Source organism: Lobosporangium transversale (assembly GCF_002105155.1).
Source record: "Lobosporangium transversale strain NRRL 3116 chromosome Unknown BCR41scaffold_10, whole genome shotgun sequence".
Taxonomy (NCBI): Eukaryota; Fungi; Mortierellomycota; class Mortierellomycetes; order Mortierellales; family Mortierellaceae; genus Lobosporangium; species Lobosporangium transversale.
In genome coordinates, this window is record NW_019028988.1 from 132,060 (window position 1) to 151,147 (window position 19,088).

The window sequence follows — 19,088 nt, forward strand, 5'->3', positions numbered from 1 at the left end:
GAGAGCGATAAGAGTTGGTTTACAAGCTTCAAGCGAAATTGACGATGTCCGTCTTTCCTCGTCAATTTGTTCTTGATGTGCCACAGTATATATGAGTTGATAGTACTCAAAGACTTTTTCGTATCTTAGAAGCACTTGCTTTGTTTTCTTGCGGGCTCCCTCTAGCCTTATTCACTAGCCCGCTGTTGCCATAAAGGCTATGGATAGTTGTCAACATTGTCACAAGATCACGGTCAACCCAAAGCACTGCTAAGACATCCTTAACTATCTCACCTTTCTCGCTCCACTCTAGACGCGTTTCTTTGAAATCCTTGAGGGAAGCAGAGAAATGTGGTGAGTCGAGACGAACGGCCTCACATGCTCCAATGCCACGACTCAATATATTTTTGAAAAGGGAAGATGGTTGAAAAAGAACCGTCTATGTAAACATTGAATTTCAAGGCAGGAAAATTCCGAAAGCTGATCTACGAAATATACAACCTTTCGTCCTGTGGCAGAGAGAAGCTCGTCGCCGTCACAGATGGGCAAAGGGTCCTGCAAGAGCTCGACATCGGGCTCTACTCGCCTCGCAACTCAGGTAAAAAGGTAAATTATAGCCTGTATCGTATAAAGCCAGAATCTTTTATCCTTCTGGAATTGACTTGGATCTTAGTCAAAATGTGTGTTTGCTTCCATCTGAGAAAAGAATGACCATCTTATCAGTCGATATATTTCGTTATGGGACATAATGGTGCTTGGAAGCGTATTGTACCTGACGAAGACATGACCGAACCTTGTCGTAATAGCTAGTCTGAACGCCGTTGGGCGATGCGTCTTGAGGACTCGAAATGTGCAAGTAACGTTTTATCTGCTGTACTTCATGGAGAATGTTGACATCCAATCCTTAATGAAGCAATGTGAATCCATCTTCAAATATTAAGAATAAACATCCTCGAAGGTACCAAGTTGGGGCTAATAATCGTCGTCACGAACAAGGAGATTCACTACATTTATACTAAAAAAGCTACCGTAGTGAAGACCATACTAAAGACTTACTCGTATAAAAATTTGTGCGGGATCCTTTCGCACAGTCACAGGTCCTCTAAACCTTAACTATGGTATGGATCAATCACATCGTCGGATTCTATTTCAATTTAACTTAATTGGAGGCGTCAATTTATAGAATTTTGCTTAATTGCTTTTTTAAGTAAAAATATTTTTTTTTAATAAATTGGAACCAAAAATGGTCAGAATTCAGATATGATATGGTTCCTAAGAAAGGAAAGAGAAAAGCCAGCAGATGGATCTTGGATCTTGGCTCTGTGGATTGCCGTTTTGTCTTCTCATGAGTGTCATACCTAACCATATATTTCTCTCCTCTTCTACCACTTGATCGCACGATCAAAAAAATAAGTAAATAAAAGGATCTACAGATGTAATAACAAAATGCCTTTATTAGAGAAAGTCTAGATCACTGATTACTTTGCTTGCTTGCGTCGTTTGCTTTGTTGTCTTTCTTTGATCTTTGATTCCTTATCTGCTGTTCCGGCTTTACGGTCCCGTTGCTTACGGTGCCCGCCTCGTCCTCGTGTTACTCCTGAGGTATGAGAATCATGCGGATCAGATTGGCATGAATATTCCAACATCTCTACGTCGTCCTCTTCTTCTCCTTGACTCAAACCCTCTGTTGCTGGAACTGTAGCACTATCATCACCATCATGCATGGGCATTTCCTCTTCATTTGCAGAGTCCATCAACTCCCCTTCTTTTTCAGGATCCGAAACTGTCAAATGATAAGTGAGCTCCAGATGACATTTTTCACCTTCACGCATATACTCCGCAACAACAGTAATTGTACAGGATTTGTCTTCTGGTCCAGGGATCCCACGAAGTTCTCCGCGGTGCCATTTTAGCCAGGCCGGAAGCCATGGACTACTATATTCAGCTTGTGGGCCTATTCATGTTTTTTTTTTTTTTTTTTTTTTTTTTTGTTATTATAATCGTACGACATGCATACAAATAGCAGTGAAAGAAAATGAGCCTTAGGCTCCTTATGACTTACACGACATCTGAGCATCCCAGATCCGTGGTGTATAGACATAAGGGACACCAACTCGAGCATATTTAATAATCTGCCCTGCTATCCGGCTGGTGTATTCACGGAATTCCCACCGAATTGGAGGATCAGATGGAGACATTGTAGAACTGATAGGACCAGTAGTGATTCCCGAGACGCCTCCAGAGGACGTAACAATACCAATTCCTCCTACTGCAATAATATCGGCTAGCCTTGATTCGGGGATCTTTCGAGCCTCGATATTCCAAACATGATTTCCTTTTGATTTTTGCTTCTTCCCATCCTCATTGAACCGAGAAATATACCTGTGTTTCCAAAGATAGACCTTAACTTTACGAAGTGGTAGAATGTCCTCAGTCAGACCATGTTGTACCAGTGACTCGTGAAACGCGTTTGTAAAGGCTTGGATCCTGAACTTGAAGGGCCGAAAGTCTGAAGAAGCCTCGAGACGCTGCATCTTCTTGGCCATGAGAGGCTGGTGACTTCAATGACGTGCCATAAAAACCGAAAAATAATAATAGTTACAATAATAGTTAGATGCAAATAGGGATAAAACGTTGAGAAAAACGTAATAGTAGAAAAGAGTCAGTTGATGGAGCGTACACATCTCCGCACCAAGAAAAAGAACTCTTTATCCCAGAAAAAAAAAAAAAAAAAAAAAGGGGGGGCACAGGTGGAAAAGGGGAAGTGAAAAAAATAACAATAATAATAATAATAATAATAATAATAATAATAATAATAATAATAATAATAATAATAATAATAATAATAATAATAATAATAATAATAATAATAATAATAATAATAATAATAATAATAATAATAATAATAATAATAATAATAATAATAATAATAATAATAATAATAATAATAATAATAATAATAATAATAATAATAATAATAATAATAATAATAATAATAATAATAATAATAGCAATAATAATAATAATAATAATAATAATAAATAAAAGGGGACAATGGTACGAAAGATAGAATGTGCCCTGAGCCCTGATCCCGCAATGTTGGACCATGCCAAACATGCAAACCAATTTTGAGCGCACCGTTGAAGTTGTATCAGTTGCATGAGTGAGCAGTGAGACAAATCCCCAATCGACCATTGAGTGGGAGAAAATCCAAGTGAAAGGACGCACACAGCCATGCGTGGCTCATGGCTCATGGCTCATGGTTCTTTGGGACTTTTCCCGTACTCCCGCCGTGGGTTCATTGTTTGTAACTGCATTGCTCACTCTTCTTTCCTTTTCCCCTTCTTTTCTATTCTCTCACAGTACAGTCCTAGCGCTCCACTTTTTTTTAGAAACAAAAAAAAACTTTTTTCGTTCTTTTTCTTTCCTCTTTCTTTTAACTTTCATTAGCATACACTTTCCTCTTCCAAACCTACTCAGTCCACTCCAACTCTCATCTCCACTTCAATTAAGCTCACACTCAGTAAATTATAAAATTAAACCCCCCTTACTGTCACTATTATTCACTTACATTTGTTCACCTCGTGAATCGCTTGCCTTCACTAACAGGGATAGAACAGAATATCAGGATAAACAAGAAACATTACGTATGCTTCCTCAATACCGACTTTAGCATCACCATTGCCATCGAGAATAACAACAATGATAATAACATCAACGCTATTGACTAATTCCTAACAACCATCAAGATACTTCCTTGTTTCAAATATTGTCTTATCTTTTCATTTTGCTCCCACTCCATTTTACTTACAGTCTGAACATATCCGTTGCAGAAACCTGAAAAAAAGCTCATCCAGTCTAGCAATAACTTCTGGCTCCAATGGCGCATGGTATTGAGTCCTTGCTCCGCCTGAATTACTTTCACGGCCCATTTTGTGGCCATTACTACCACTGTTAGTGCGTCCACCTCCTCCGCTTCCTCCTGCATCAAACGCCAAACCCAGTCCTTGGCCTGCAGCATTTCCTGCTGGAGAGAATGGAAACGTTGAAGATAAAGCCGAGAACACGGGCAGAGCTCCCGATGCGCTAATGGGTGGTGATGGCCCAGACGGTATCAGTAAAGTTGTAGTGGTGGGCGTAGAATGGCTACCACCGGGAGACAATCTTCGTTCTCCATTCGAGTTATACTGGATCATCCCTGTGCCGCCCCCACCAACAATACCTGAGGACATTTTGTTGTCTGTCACATCTGTATGACCAAGACCAACGTCTTTTCCACTTTTATTCTGTCCATCTTCTGTGTTTATCCGAGCAGATGCTTTGCTTTGTTGGCCAGAAATGTACTCATGCTGAATTTGAGCTTGCTGCGGTATCCTTGCCTGTTGCTGTGGCCGTGAGAATAGTGGCGCGTCTTGCATATCTCTGTCTGCTCCTGCACGTGTTCTATGAAAGGTAGGTGGTAGGTGGGGGGGTTGCTGGTGTGGATGATGCACTGGATGGTGTATATCATGTCCTGGAACATACCTGGAGCTGCGGAGATCATCTGTGTTGCCTGATTGTGAAAGAGATGATTGATATGTGCTATACTGTGTCCTCGGGGGACTTTGCTGCGTTGTAGCTAAGCTAGGAGATATGGACCTAGGCCCTCCATCATGATCCGATTGCAAATGGTATGGCGAATCACAACTTTTCCGCCTATACTCCAGCACCTGAGGTAGTGATCTTTGACGTGGACGGTACACTGGATGAATAATAGGATCCTGTAATGTAGCTGCAGGACTACGACGAGTTAAAGAGGGTAAAGATTGCCCAGGGACATTCTCGGGTGAAGGCGATATTGCTGATGACAGCTTATTTGTCATCTCATTTGTCTGATGCTGTTGGTGTTGAGGATATACAGTTGGTCGGTTACGGTCCTGTGATGAAATGGGCTCATCTCCCAAAAAATACATCCTCTGATCAGAGTGGAAAGGTCGTTTTGATCCCGAATGAGCCTGCACTGGTGGAGTGTCATGCGCTTCACGATAGCGACCTGCCTCTTGTACTGATTGATATCGTGGTTGCACATGTGTAAGCTGTGGTTTAGCTGCTCCAGGGCCAAGGAAGGATGTATGCCCAAAGCCCAAGGCATGTGGTACTGGTCTTGGTGGTGTAGGACCTCGATTAAGATGCAATGGATGGTCATGGGGATATGTTGTAGAATGCTGATGTAATGTCAATGATGGGTTTCCCTGCTGTTGATATGAAAACGTGGATGCTCGGTCTTGCTCTTGAATGCTCATTTGAGTAGGAGGACGCTGGTACTCTTGAGATATTGGATCTGTATAAACTTCAGCTCTCTATCGTTTATTATCAAGATAATTCCGATGCACCAATGAAAGAAGACCAAGACATCAAAAAAAGAAGAGGTGAGAAATGAATGGTTGACGGCCTTCCTGAAGTGGAAACAAATATTGAGTCGACTGAGCGCAAAATACGATGGGTGGGCGCATGTGTGCTTTGTGGGCACTAAATGCTTGATACGCCATATGAAGTGTGATTAAAGGAGGTTGAGATGAAACAGGCTCCAGGAAGCCAATGCTTACCCTGGAGCCTTGAATACGAGATATATGCTCCTCATTAATTGGGCTATCTTGCGTTTTTCTGTGAGAGACTGAACCTATGCGGTTGGCGTGGTATGGTGAGCAAAAGTTGATCCACTATGTCAATTACTTCCATGTGATTTGCTATAATTTTTACTGAGGTTCAGTGAATGGTAGAGAAACTAACTTGTCCTTTTCTGGAGGTATTGTTACTAGGCTCTTCAATATCCACGTATAGGTTCAAAGACACAGGGGTGGAACAAGTAGAATACATTGTAATGGGGAATGGGGATTGGCAATGGATAAAGATATATTTGAAATGAATGTCAGTCACCCTCCGAAGCGCGAATTGATTTCACTTAGCCACCGGAGGTGTCGCAGACAGATTTTGAGAAAGCCCCTATTTGCAAATCGAAGAAATCTGGAAAACTGGTGTTCCAAACAGTCAAAAGGATAATGAAATAGGAAAATGACCATGTTTCTGAATCATTTGAACGGATCAGCTTTGATGAGCCCATTGAAAGACAAAAAAAAAGTGGAGGGGAGGAGGGAAGGTGCGCGCACTGACATGACACCACAACAAGTTCTCTTTTTTGTTGAGCAAGGGGAGGGTGAACTTATATGGAGAACAGTGCTTACATGATCTATATGTGTTCCATCTTGCTCTAGATCCATAAGCCCAAGCTCCAATTCCTTGGCCTTCTTCCAGATTTCCTGTACTGAATAGATGCAGCTTGAAATAGATCCTTGAGAGAACCGCAGCCTGGCTGTGGAGGCCAAGGCGACAAGGCTACGAGTATGAAATGACAAGAGAACAGTGCGGAAAAAAAAAAGATGTAAAAGTAACACAAGTAAGATGGCAAATATCACCGAAATCAACATTCAAGCGGCTGGTGGGTACTCCCCAGATGCAATCGCGAGGTACTCGAATGAAAAAGAGCTGTGTGAGTATCCCAAAGAAGGCTCAGAAAAGTGTCAAAGCTCACGCACCAGGGCCTAACCGCACTTCCATGTATTTTGGCCTATGCTCTTTCCTTTCATTTATGCTACTGTTGTCTGTGATATCTATACCTGTTGAAAAGTGAACCTAGCTTTTCTTCTTGAGATGGATCCATTAGAAACCGAAGCCCTGCAGATCTCGTACTATCCATTATCAATGGTAATCAAAAAAGGTAAGAAACGGAAAAGAGGATTGCGTAAGTAAATGGCTGTACGAGCACGAATGGATGGATGGATTATTGGTAGATAAAGATGTTCAGGGGCTAAAATGAAGACTCGAGTTGAAAATAGTGTAAGGGAGACTGTTTGCGTTGCTCCTACTGTTTTTCGAATCAGCGTTAGGCATATGGACTGTTACTGGCGTAATATGGCAGCAAGGAAGGAATTGCTCAATGGATCAAAAAGAGCATCAATACCTTACATGTATTAATGAAAGAGAAACTGAAGAGAAGGAAGGAGAGAGGGTAGCGTATTGTGGATATTTCTGGATCAGAGCTAAGTACAAGTGTCAAAGCAAACATTGGACAGTCGAAAAAAGAACGGAGAAATGAATCGGCAGAAAGGGGCTGATTGTTCGGGATTGGCTCGAGGTTGAATTGCATAAAAAGAGATATACACGAAGAGTTGCTTCACTGTGCTGAGAACACCATGCTGACGGTAGACTTATCAACTGGGAATTTTTAGAAGGTGAGAAATGCTGTTGATGAAAGAATACCTATCACCCCTCTTGCCTCCACCCGCATACGGATCGTAGACAGGATCATTTCCAGTAGATGAATAGATTCGGGAAAGGATTGCTCAAGGTGAGGTAACAAAAAAAGGAAGTGACTCTTACTGCAAAGGTTCCTTTCCTATTTACCTGAGCCACCAATGTTGAATCCAGGAACACTCTCGTTCAACAAAGAAGGCACCTCTTTGCAGAGACGCCCTGTTCGGTTGGGGACCTAGTAACCCAAGCCCAGATCAAGAAGCGATTGTAAGCACTTACACCTAGAGTGTTATCTCCGAGAGGAGATCAAAGGTAAAGGGTCTGAGTACTGAAGATCGGTGCTTTTTTTTTTTTTTTTTTTTTTTTTTTGGTCTGCTTGTGTTAAAGATTGAATGCGCGTATTCTTGTGACGATAGAGTGATCCAGTGGAGACAAGAAAGGACGGGAAAAAACTTGCATTGAGAATTTTAGAAGTGTTACAGCTTGATCGAGAGAGAAAAAAAAAAAGTGAAGTCAGGGCAGGATGCAAAGAATAGAGGGAACACGCGATTTGCAGCACAGGATGTACTTTAAGAGATCAAGAAGCGTTTTTTTTTTTTGTTCAACACGATGCAAATTGGAGGATATATGGAGACAAAAAAAAGCATGTGCGGTAGGTGAAGATGCGATGCGATGCTCGTCCCTACTTTTTCGATGTTTGGATAAGGTTGAGGAACAAAAGGAATTGACGGGAAAGGGCTCGTTATTTAAGAACGTTAGCTTCAGAAAGAGTCTACTTGCTGGGAGAAGATAGAGAAAGGAATTGGACTGGATAAGAGTAAAAGGGACCAGGGAGGCTGGGCGTTTGATTTGGACCTGATTGCGTATATCAGGCTGGGCATGTATGTGTAATGCTAACTGAACGGGGAGTGAATGAATAGTAAGCAAGATAGAGTGTTTAAATACAAGGAATTGGAAGGGGAACAAAAGAACAAAGTGGAGAGAGGATAAGAAAAGAAAGAAAAGAGATGAAAATGAGAAAGACAAACTTAAAAAACAGACACTTGACAGTGTTCCGTTACGAGAATGAAAAGAATGGCTCATTTTTTTTCCTCTCTTTTTATGCGTGCACCCAATCTTTCTGTGGACTAAATAGAGATCATGGACAAGACAATTGGGGCCAATAGCTGATCTCCAAAAATAAGCAAGCCAAATGCTGTTGCTACAAAGAGAACCCATGGTACAATATGCTATAGCGTATTATTGCTGTCGGATGTAATAAATGGTCATTACCTCACACTCTCCCACCCACTCGCAACTCAAGTCAGGCCTATATCCAAAATGAACCAAACGAGGTCCTTTCTTTACGCATCTGTGTCCTTACGCAAAGCTATACAGGATATATACTTACTAACCCACACTCTTGTTTATATTAGATATTTTGGAAACGCGTGGCTGGATTTTTCATAATGGAGGCCACAACAGAAGGAATGGAGAAGGAATTGACGGATTCAAGGAAAGTTCGATGCATCTTCTCTATCGTAGCCACTATTAATACCATTTTTGACCGCAAAGTAAGGGATCCATTACATTTACTTTGGGCTAACGACGGCTATAAGCGGACATATTGATGCAATCGATGAATAGAACAAAAGAAGCGATAGCTCCAATCCCATCATTCATCCGGGACATATGCCATAATCTTATGGTATAGTACTTTAGATTTAGACGGAACTGCATAGAGTAGAAAGCAACGCTAAGGGCAGTGTTGCTTATGGAATATGTAGAGGGACGAGACCTGTAGGTTGAAAAAAGGGCCAATTCGACTTTTCTGTCCATCCTTTTCACTTAGTTTTTATTACCCCTCTCGGTCTCTTCTCTCTTCATCTTTTACTTCATCAGGAATAAGAGCGCCTGCAAATCAGATTCGATTTTGTTGTTGAGCATTTGAGTCTTACCAACAACAGATTGTAGGTGCTCTTTTTTTCCGTTCGTTATCTTTTTTTTAAAAAATGTTCACTTGCATGTGGCCTCAAATCAATGTCTGCCAACAATGACAGAGCACAAGAAAAAATTAAAACAAAACAAACAAAAGGGTATAGAAGGGAAATTAGTCTCGATTGAAAGCTCAACCACCGCAATCATCCTTTTCTATCGGCTATATAGAGTAGCGAACGCAACTTTTTATTCTGAAATAGTGGAATGAATAATTTGCGCACAAAACACATTTTTGACCCAAACAATGTCTGTATGCAACGTTAATCCAATCTTCCCAAGGAGCTGTGCTAAGCTGACTTTAGATCACGGTGACGCAGATCAAGCTTAAAAAAGAGGGGGATTCCACTCAACGCCAGTTCGCTTTTGATAAACAATGTCTTTTGCTGTTATTTAAGTGTATGGAAGTGTGTCTAACTTGGCTTCCAAGAAGAAGGATCATTATTCAGTATTGCCTAGGTCCTTATAAGACGGCTTTAATGTCGAGCATTGTATGGAAATATATTCCATTCATCCCCCCGCTTTTACATCTATACATCTGTGCCAGCCAACCTTAAAAAGAATAATATTAAAAATGTAAATGTAAGACGTGTCTGAACAATCATTGAGGAACAATAAGAGCATTTGCTTATAAAAGCTAAGTTGGGCGCAAATCTTGCGTATTATGAGCCATTCAATTCAGATCGTTCGAAGAATAATAGAAACGAATACTTGGATTCAAGGGACATAAAATAGCAATAAAATAAACATTTAAACAGAAACATGGATCTTAAAAAAATAATGAAAAGATAGTACGAAAGTTTTACATCTGTAGTGACTAGAAGACGTGCGATGATTTGATATCTTGTGCCTCAATCATAAGTTCCACAGAGTATTTCAATCCGCATATAGAGTATTCGAGAGCGAATGAGAACAGAAACAAGAATAAAATGAGAATGAGAATGAGAATGAGAATGAGAATGAGAATGAGAATGAGAATGAGAATGAGAATGAGAATGAGAATGTATTGTTGACTTGATCTGGACAGGACCAAGCAGTAGGATCAAATTGAAAGTTGGGTGCGATAATAAGATAGGAGGGATCAGTGAAAAAGCAAGGACAAAGCCGAAGGTTGAGGGAAACCTTTTATCTGGCCCCTTGATGTGTGTCCTAAAATTCTGCGGTGCTGTGCTTAAATTTTTACATTCCAATACGAAGCCTCCCCCAGTCCCTGGGACCTGGGTTACCATGCAGTCTCACCTATCACCTCATGTACATAAACAGTCGTCCGATCAATGACAACCTATTACTTTTACGTCATAGCTCTATCGATGCAATGGTTCCTGTGAAGAATTCGATCCACATTCCCATATTACTTACCCATCTATCCGTTCGCTCTCTGCTGATCACGACCATAGTAACAGACATCACAAAGGCTAGTAGATCTGTGTAAATGCCATTATGAGCTTGTATACATGTACTGTATTTTATTTGCTGTCGAATACATGGAAATCAAATATATCATCATACTACACTCTGAACTTCAAGATATCTGGCGCGTTGTCGCATCTTATCGTCCATCTCTCCATCTCCTTTTATAGAAATAGAAAGGAATGTGGACCACATCACTCATTCAAAACGAAGATACTTTACTGAACCCCCTTTTTTTTCTTTTTTTTCCCTTCAAGCTGCGTGAGTAGCATATTCTTAAAGAGCTGTACACTATAATAAATATAGTATACCGTTCGCGCCTCCTAGATCTCTCTTATACTAACCTGTCAAGGAACATTCAGTTGCTCTACGAAGAGACAATGCAGCCGAGTCAAATTGTGCTCCTGTTGTCTCACTTTATGGAACTCAAAACAGAATAAACCCACACTTCAAAGGGTGACTCTAGATTATTGTTTATCTTTCCTGGATACTTTCAAACACCAATTCGTCTTAATAACATTTCACTTCAATTGACTAGAGGCCTCGCCAGAAAGTCATGAACTGGATAATCTAATGTATTAAGATTCAATAGAGGTATTTTAAAGTCAATATATGCGATTCATGACTTCCTGGCGGACTCTGCCGCCAATTTAATGACTTCTTTGTCCTCATTTTTTTCCATTTCAGTAAAATGGTGTAACGATAGCATGACTCAGAGGAAAATAAATATTCCCTCTTTACTTATCAGTGAAAGTATCTCCGCGGCTTTGAAGGAAAACGCGGCCTCAGTGGATGACGCGCTTCGCCACGGAATACGTAGTGTTATATAGAGTGAAACCTACCAATACGTCTCTCTTGATCTCCATTCTACTCAGAACTCGACTACCAGGTTCATGAATACTTTGAATGGCCTACATGATGTGGACTAATCATGTTAAAAATCAATATCTAGGTTCGTGATCTGCCATGAAAGCTCAGCCAGTTGCACACGTGTGGCTTGACCTTTAAAGTCAGACACTATTGGATGTGGGACTTTCTTCACTTTAGGCGATCGACAAATCATGTATGAATATATCACAGATCTGATGATCAGCTTAGATCTGTCTGAAACAAACACCTTGTGGCAAAGAGAATGAGGAACACGGCTAAATTCTGCCTGCCTGTATCCACTGGGTACATGTACTTGCCCAATCAATGAACGCTGCTAAAAGTCTATTAGAAACAGTTCTCGTCGCTACTGAGAAGTCTACAGTCGAATTCTGGTTTTCCGGATGATACACAGTGGAAATGGTTCGGATATTGATAAAGTTTACTGAATAAACAGTATTTTAAATTTCTTAGACTGCACATGTATCGCCCCTTCATTTGGTCATGATCCCACATATAATCTAAAAACGGTGATTGAGCTGGTTTGGTGGCATCTCACTTCGTGACGGACTTGCAACAAGAGTATTCAAAAAACATAAGCGATCGCGACTAAATGAAAAGGTCTGAATCGTGCTATAGATTAATTTCTTTGCTTTGACACTCTGTTTTTTGAGGAGTGCATTTTAATTGCCTAATGGACAATACTCGAGTGTTTCATTTAATGCTGTCGAGAGGAGCTACGATAACAGACACGTTATTTGAACTATACTTACGCGCAAAAAAGGGGGCACAAGCTTCCACAGACTGAGAGTGCAATATAAAGCTTGCAAAGGGTAGTTCCAGACATAAAACCGTACGTCTTCATAGTGTTTTGTCTGTAGAATGTGCCTGTTTTTTTTTTTTTTTTTTTTTTTTTTTTTTTTTTCAATGAAACAGCGACACGGCCAGTTTGTGATATCATGCCCAAGGTCCCTCTTGTTGAGACCAATCCCTTTATTTATTGAATTATTTTTCAAGGTTTCGTCAAGGTGTATCATAATGAAGCAAACGATATGCTTGGATACTGTGTCAACAACACTTATTCATATAACAGTCCCTTAACTCTCTTTCACTCCACTGTGTATTCAGCGGCATCTCCATTTGAGGCACCACAATATAGGGAAGAATATTAAGCCTTCTGCTTCCGCCAGAATCGCCTAGTCCGCCAAGCTTCGGTATGACCTATTACTATAGCAGAAGATAATAAACTGCTCAATATATGTTTTTTTTATTGCTCTTAGGAGAATAATTATGCACAAGAAACGTGAAGGCACAATGCATCTGTTAGACTCTTTATTTACTTCAGCCGGCCTCAAACTTGCTTGGTTGGCCCACATTATATCACATTCAACTATTACTGCTCTGTCTTCAATAAGGTCGATTTTACGACGCGAGATAAAATGAATTTTTAAACCCATGGAGCTCGAGCTGAGATAGTTGATATAAGTCCTCTCTTAATCATGCTTTTCCCTCTCCTTCTCGCGTTTAGTACGAAGAAAATAGAAAAACAGTAAAGACAATATGAAAAAGAAGTTTTCCAACGTTGGCAAAGTCTCAGCACGCAAGTAGATCGATAGGAGAGTTTTAACGACAGATATCTGCTGTCGCGGACTTGTAAATCGCCCCAAGCTTGTTTAAATATTGGTCTTCTACAGTTCATGTCCATACAGACAGACCTGGAAATATTGAATAGGCGTGTTTTTTATGGTTTTATGGTCTTTATAGCTGATACTACAGGAGATCGAACAACTATCATTTGTCTGAAACGCACAATATCTTGTGTCACCATGTCTAAGCATCCAAGCGCACTTGTGCCTTCCCCTGTTCCTGGATTCGGTGGCTGTTCTACGTTTTCACGCCTTTCAATATTTTTATTTTTTGACTCACATCTCATTGTCCTCATAACAACATCCTGTCTTTACCATATTTCGACGTTAACTCATAACCAATGCAGTTTCGCATCCAAAACTGCATAAGTGGTAAATGTAGGGCAAATTAAACATTATCCGGTGACATGCTCACCTTTTGTTCTCATTCTCTTGCCTCGCTTTTCTCTTTCGTCTCCATTTCAATACGAAGTGAAATCACGATGCGCTCTTTGCTCGCTCCTGATAGCGCTTGCAAAGGCCCGTCAATTGGCTGAGTTTCCCTTTCTACCTCTCCTTTGATTACTTCAATAAGCTGATGATGGTGCTTGTGGCTTTTCGACGCGCTGAAGACCATGTCCTGCCTTGTAGGATGAAATTGTCCTCTGGGGAACGGAGCTCACCCAATGTCTGCTGAACTATCAAACGCGTATCGGGTGACATGGTAGGGTCTTCGACCGCTGTTCTATTACAAAAGGTGGGAAGTGAGCAATCAGTTTGCGGATATGAAAGAATAGCGTGGTACAGGACTGCTTTGGCTATATTGGCTTTATCATTTGCAATTGATTAGAGCATGCCGATATGTGCTCCGCCGGGACCTAAAGGACCTCTTCTTCACGTTCGCTTCTTGTATCACCTTGGTCTCCTTAAGAGACCTCCTCAAATCCCTGGATACTCAAGACCTCACAAGGATGTGAATTATGCTGCCTAAGACCTTGCTAAGCTCATGTACGACCTTCTGAAGAGCTCTTTCATCCGCCGTCGTCTTTACTTCTCACTGCCTCAGCTTTCTCTTTTCCTTACGGGCCAATTTCAGTTTGCTATTGACCACTGCCTTCGCCGCCTGCGATGGAGCTTATGGTACCGCATTATTCATGTAGACTACCGTGTCTTGAGGATAGACTTGCTTCTGAGGGCTATGTTTCTCAGTGGCATTGAGGGCATTTGCAGAAAGAGTCTTTCTCTTGCCCCCTTCTCTTCATCTCTGATTTCCCTAGTTCTCCTTTCTTTTCCACGCATCATACTAAATCTGACGAAGGCGTCACTTGAGCCTGCGTTACTGTCACGACTATTGCAGAAAGGAAATATGAAAGCGTGAATGAAGCGATAGAAGTGTTTACACCAGCCATACTGATAGCCCTATTGTGTCATTGTATTATGCGTTTAGAGGAAAGCCAAGTTGTAAATGATCACGGTTACGAGTGAGCAAAGCATCGCAAGCAGTAGTCATATAGGTGTTAACTGTAGCTATGTACTATTGAGCACAAAATGGCCCATTCTCTTCCACGCGCCATCATTTCATTACTCGTGCCAGAGGCTTCAAGCACTAGCAAAAACTCACTTTTAGTCATTAGTCAAGTGCACAAATTTAAGTAGTCCAGTATGCAGTGCATCTATATGCATGTAAGTATTATTTGCGTGTTTTCTTTGAACGTTTTGTCATGAGAAAGGTAACTGTCTATTGTATTTACTTGTCTGTATGTAGAATTATGTACTCAGACAAGATACTAAGTAAACTGACTGAACCTGAAAGCTCTTTAAAGAGCTCCACACGGGCTCGTTTGTATATAGGACTTGTCTGGCTAGCCTACGATCATTAACTTTTTTATTCTTTTACCTGTTTCTGATGTCCAGTCCCAGGATCTTGATACACTCTTCTATTTAATATGACCAATTTCTACACAATGCTAGCTTCTAAATGGTCAACAACTTGATTAGCGTGAGCACACGCGATCTCTTATGGATATTGGAGAATATCAACTAAAGAGTGAACTCATGCACAAATAAAAAAAAAAAAAAAAAAAAAAAGCCGCCAAGTGGATGAACGCCGGTTTTTTCATGTACGTACATATACATCAAAAACAGTCTACAACAGAGGGAACTACATTACTACCAAATCATTTGAGTAAAAGAAAATATATTCATAACTCCTTTTTTAATGTTGTTGCTTTTTTTTTTCTTTTTTTTTTTTTTCCTGCTGCTGTTTGTTGTCGTATTTATCGTCTCTTAAAGTCATTACTGTTTCTTAAAGCCATAATTGTTTCTTAGTCATTAAAGTCGTTACTGTTTCATATACCCCTGACTATCAATCTGCATTGAGATCCCGCTAGGGATAAAAGCAGAAACTGGCGAGGCTGGATTAAAAGAGCTTCCATTGCTATTGTGGTCCTTAGCGCTAGAAACACTATTATTGTCACTGCTGCTGCCACTTCGACTACCGCTATCACTCCCATGGCCGCTGATGCTCCTGCTACCGGTACTGTTGCTAATACCACTGCTATGAGTACTGCTACTAATGTCACTGCTATGAGTGCTGCTTGGGGCAACGATACTGCTACTACCACTACCATCTCCATATAAAGGCATCGAGAGGTGGAGTGTGGGCATAGATGATCGCCTTCCGCGTCCCAGACCTGAAGCATCATCGTCCAACCAAGCAAATTGGCTAGCTTGCTGCTGTATATGTGTGGCCATCGAAATAGGGATCTGCGCGTGTTGATAATAAAATGATATGGGTCCGACTGGGTGTATCGACAATTGCCCATGAACCTGCTGTTGAAGAACTTGCGGTTGTTGTTGTTGCATATTATTAAACGGATGATGGTGCACCTGCTGCAGGGGGCCGAGGTGGGCATGAGAATGAAGGCCAGCCACGGTTTGAACAGGTGAAGAAGCAGTTGAGGACAATGGCGAACCGAAGTGAGGATGGGCTATTTCTCCACTTGGTGCTGTAGTGTTGATGGTAGTTCCTGTTGCGGCTAGATTTAATGCATTATGAGGGGTCTCAGCATATTGATGGAATCTATTAGATCCATTTCGCTGCACGGGCTTGGGTGCCAATGACTGAGTTACAAAGTTGTTGTCAACCGACATCGCCATGGATTCAGTTGTCGCTCCAGGATGGAGAGGTGGAGCCCCTTTGTTGCTGTTGGGATCCTGGTTTGAAATAGCCATAAAGCTGTTGGTTGTATTAGGAAGAACTGGATGCTGCTGCTGTTTCTCAGAAACTAAACCAGTCCCAGGAGGAGGAGATGAATAAAAGGCAGCAGTTGTCTGTGTGGAGGGAACCAACAAGGGTATTGCACTTGCCACTAAAAAAAAAAAAAAAAAAAAAATCAGACTGGTCTCCAAGCCTTTTTGGTTGAATTTCAACTTCATTCCAAGGCACGCAAACTTTACCTACCTTGAGATGGATTGCCTACGTGCGACGAAGATTCTGGCAAAAAAGCTGAAGAAGATCCCATTGGTATTATTGCCGCCGGCTGTGGCTGGCTGGCCATCCAAGTCATGCCGTTCTGTTGTTGCTGTTGCTGCCGTTGTTGTTGTTGCTGTTGCTGTTGTTGTTGCTGTTGTTGTTGCTGTTGTTGTTGCTGTTGCTCTTGTTTTTGTTGGTGAAGTAATTGGCTTGGTTGAAGAGCTGCTTGCAGGAGTGCTCCCTGCTGTCTCATTTGTTGACTCATCTTGAAAGCCATCTTTCCTTTTGCACTGCCTTTGCTGAATGAAGACGACCGTGGTTGGTATTTAATTTTGCCCATCACTGCATCCTGGTCACTATTGAATCCTAGTCCGGGAAATGTTGCCAAATTCATGAGTCGCATGGAGATTTCCCGACTAAGAGTCTCATCAATTCCGTGGATCTTTCGGTTTTTCAGATCATTGCTCTGACTCCCCTCAAGACCATCGCCTGCCATGCCCGTGCCTGATTCTATTCGCTTGTTGCCATTGAGCTTCTCATCCAACTCCATAACAATGTTATATAGTTGTTGGTTCTCTGCACGTACCAAAGCCATGATTCTATATACCTCATCCAGCTCTTCGGCTTTACTCTCGAGCCACTTAATGTATTTTTGCTTGCGCTGACGGAACGCTCTCTGGGCTGCTCGATTCTGTTCAGCTCGTCGTATAGCAATTTCCTCAGGCAATTCAGTCATATCTGCAGAGCCAGAGGATCCTGCACCTGCAGTCGACGACGTCGAAGACGATAGTGTACTCAACCCCTTTGGGAAAAAACTAGACTGATGCAATGATTGGACCTGCGCCTGGAGCTGTTGCTGATGATATGGTAAAGGTGGTGGGGTTGGTAGAGATGATAGAGGAGGGGTTGGTTGAGGTTGCTGTAGTTGCTGTTGTAGCTGAAGATTGAAAGTCGGCTGTATATTGGTGCCATTTTGGAACGAGGACGCGTTACGCTGCGCAAGGGGAATGGCTGAGTCGCCCATCCCAGGAGTGGGGAATGGGTTCTTTTCACTTTCCTGGCTCGACGTCCCACTGATTAATTCGTCCGTCGATCGCCCTGTTAATGTGAGTGGATTCGAGGGACTATTCAGGGCAGTTGAGTCAGAAGGTGTTGGGTAGGATGATCTAAACATGTCAAGAGAAAGCGGCTTTACCAAAGGTGATATAGGCTGCTGCATCTGCATGGACATCGTCAATGACGTCTGAATAACGTCGCTTCTTGGGCGAACATCTTGCATTAGTATTTGTTGCTGTACTGACAGCTTATGCGGCATGTGATGTACCCCTTGCCCCTGTATATGGTTGTATGCGTCGTCTTTATATTCTTCTAACTTGACTGTCTGGTAATCTGGGTCATTGTCCATCGGTAAAACTCTATCCCTGAAATGCACTATTATGAAATACCAAAATAAAGAATAGAAACAAACCACGACGCGTGCCGCCGAAGCGCTCAAATTAGGATAGGCTGGAGCGCGAAAAATAAAAAAGCGGGTGGTACAAAAAAGAAGCCAATTCATACGTTGGGCCTTATTAGGAGGATCCATCTTTGTCAATTGGCTCTTAAGAGGAATAAGGGCGAGTTTGACGATCTGTGCTCGAGAAGGCGCTTTAGTCGTCAAATGACTATCCAATTCCGTTTCTGTAGCAGCAGGCAGGCAAAAGAAAATGTGAAAAGGAAAGGGTGAATGGTATCAGTTGTCCTTGATCTTTAACTACAATCTTTACAATCTCTTATTAAAAGGGAAAGTTGAAGAAGGTGAATATTATTCACTGACCTGATTGGAGGCTCCTTGCTTGAAGTGTCTGGGACTCTTTAAAATTGGTTCAATTAGGATATAATATATGAATGCAGTAATGGCCTCACTAGGGTGCAGGATCGGATTGAATGATCACGGTTGGCAAGAAAAACCATGAGTGACGTTAGGCTTTGGGTTATTCGAACATTATAGTGAAGAGTAATACTTGATGTGCTAAGTAGGATGGCATTAGCCATGAATTAAAGAACGCTTCAAATCCCAAAACTACGGATGACTGAACCCTCGAATTTTTTATGGTTTTTGGATTGCTGAAGATTTCATCATTTAAAAAGAGCTTTTACAATTCTCTCTTTTAAAATTAATTTTGGCCAAAAAAAAAAAAAAAAAAAAAAAAACTATAAACTTAATTGATGGCAAGTGTGATCACCTTCAATTATAATTTTTATTTGTTATGTTAGTAATGTTTGTTTTGATAAATCTGCGCTTAAGCGATTACTCAAGCACTGGAAGACACCAAGGTAAGGTTTCCCATCGCATCCTCTTTCCAGTTTTTTCTTTTTTTTTGATGCTCAACTGCATAGTATATGACTAGTAACAAAGATGTCTATCCCCCCCATAAAAGAAAATGTTCAAGAAGCGATGAATGATAAGCCTTGAGTGCCAATATTCA

The 19,088-nt window shown here is 41.3% G+C and overlaps 2 protein-coding genes across 2 annotated transcripts; both read right to left on the bottom strand.

Annotated features, from left to right (window-relative positions):
* Positions 1 to 1,426: 1,426 nt before the first annotated feature.
* BCR41DRAFT_349510 (hypothetical protein) lies at positions 1,427 to 6,337 on the bottom strand. Its single transcript, XM_022023482.1, has 5 exons — positions 6,201 to 6,337; positions 3,791 to 5,318; positions 3,551 to 3,581; positions 2,042 to 2,538; positions 1,427 to 1,933 (listed from the first exon to the last, which is right to left on the bottom strand). The coding sequence occupies exons 1-5, from the start codon at positions 6,234 to 6,236 to the stop codon at positions 1,458 to 1,460; spliced, it is 2,568 nt and encodes an 855-aa protein (XP_021883266.1). The 5' UTR covers positions 6,237 to 6,337; the 3' UTR covers positions 1,427 to 1,457.
* A 9,064-nt stretch (positions 6,338 to 15,401) lies between these two features.
* Positions 15,402 to 17,883, bottom strand: BCR41DRAFT_349524 (hypothetical protein). Its single transcript, XM_022023483.1, has 2 exons — positions 16,609 to 17,883; positions 15,402 to 16,516 (listed from the first exon to the last, which is right to left on the bottom strand). The coding sequence occupies exons 1-2, from the start codon at positions 17,849 to 17,851 to the stop codon at positions 15,486 to 15,488; spliced, it is 2,274 nt and encodes a 757-aa protein (XP_021883267.1). The 5' UTR covers positions 17,852 to 17,883; the 3' UTR covers positions 15,402 to 15,485.
* Between the last annotated feature and the right edge of the window lie 1,205 nt (positions 17,884 to 19,088).

Excerpts from the sequence above, each read along its gene's own strand:
- BCR41DRAFT_349510 (XM_022023482.1), bottom strand. The coding sequence starts at position 6,236 with ATGGATCTAGAGCAAGATGGAACACATATAGATCAT. Across the intron at positions 2,539-3,550 it reads GATTCACGAGGTGAACAAAT|TCACCAGCCTCTCATGGCCA; the intron begins GTAAGTGAATAA and ends ACGTCATTGAAG. Across the intron at positions 1,934-2,041 it reads CTGGGATGCTCAGATGTCGT|GCCCACAAGCTGAATATAGT; the intron begins GTAAGTCATAAG and ends AAACATGAATAG.
- BCR41DRAFT_349524 (XM_022023483.1), bottom strand. The coding sequence starts at position 17,851 with ATGTCCATGCAGATGCAGCAGCCTATATCACCTTTGGTAAAGCCGCTT. Across the intron at positions 16,517-16,608 it reads CGTAGGCAATCCATCTCAAG|TGGCAAGTGCAATACCCTTG; the intron begins GTAGGTAAAGTT and ends TTTTTTTTTTAG.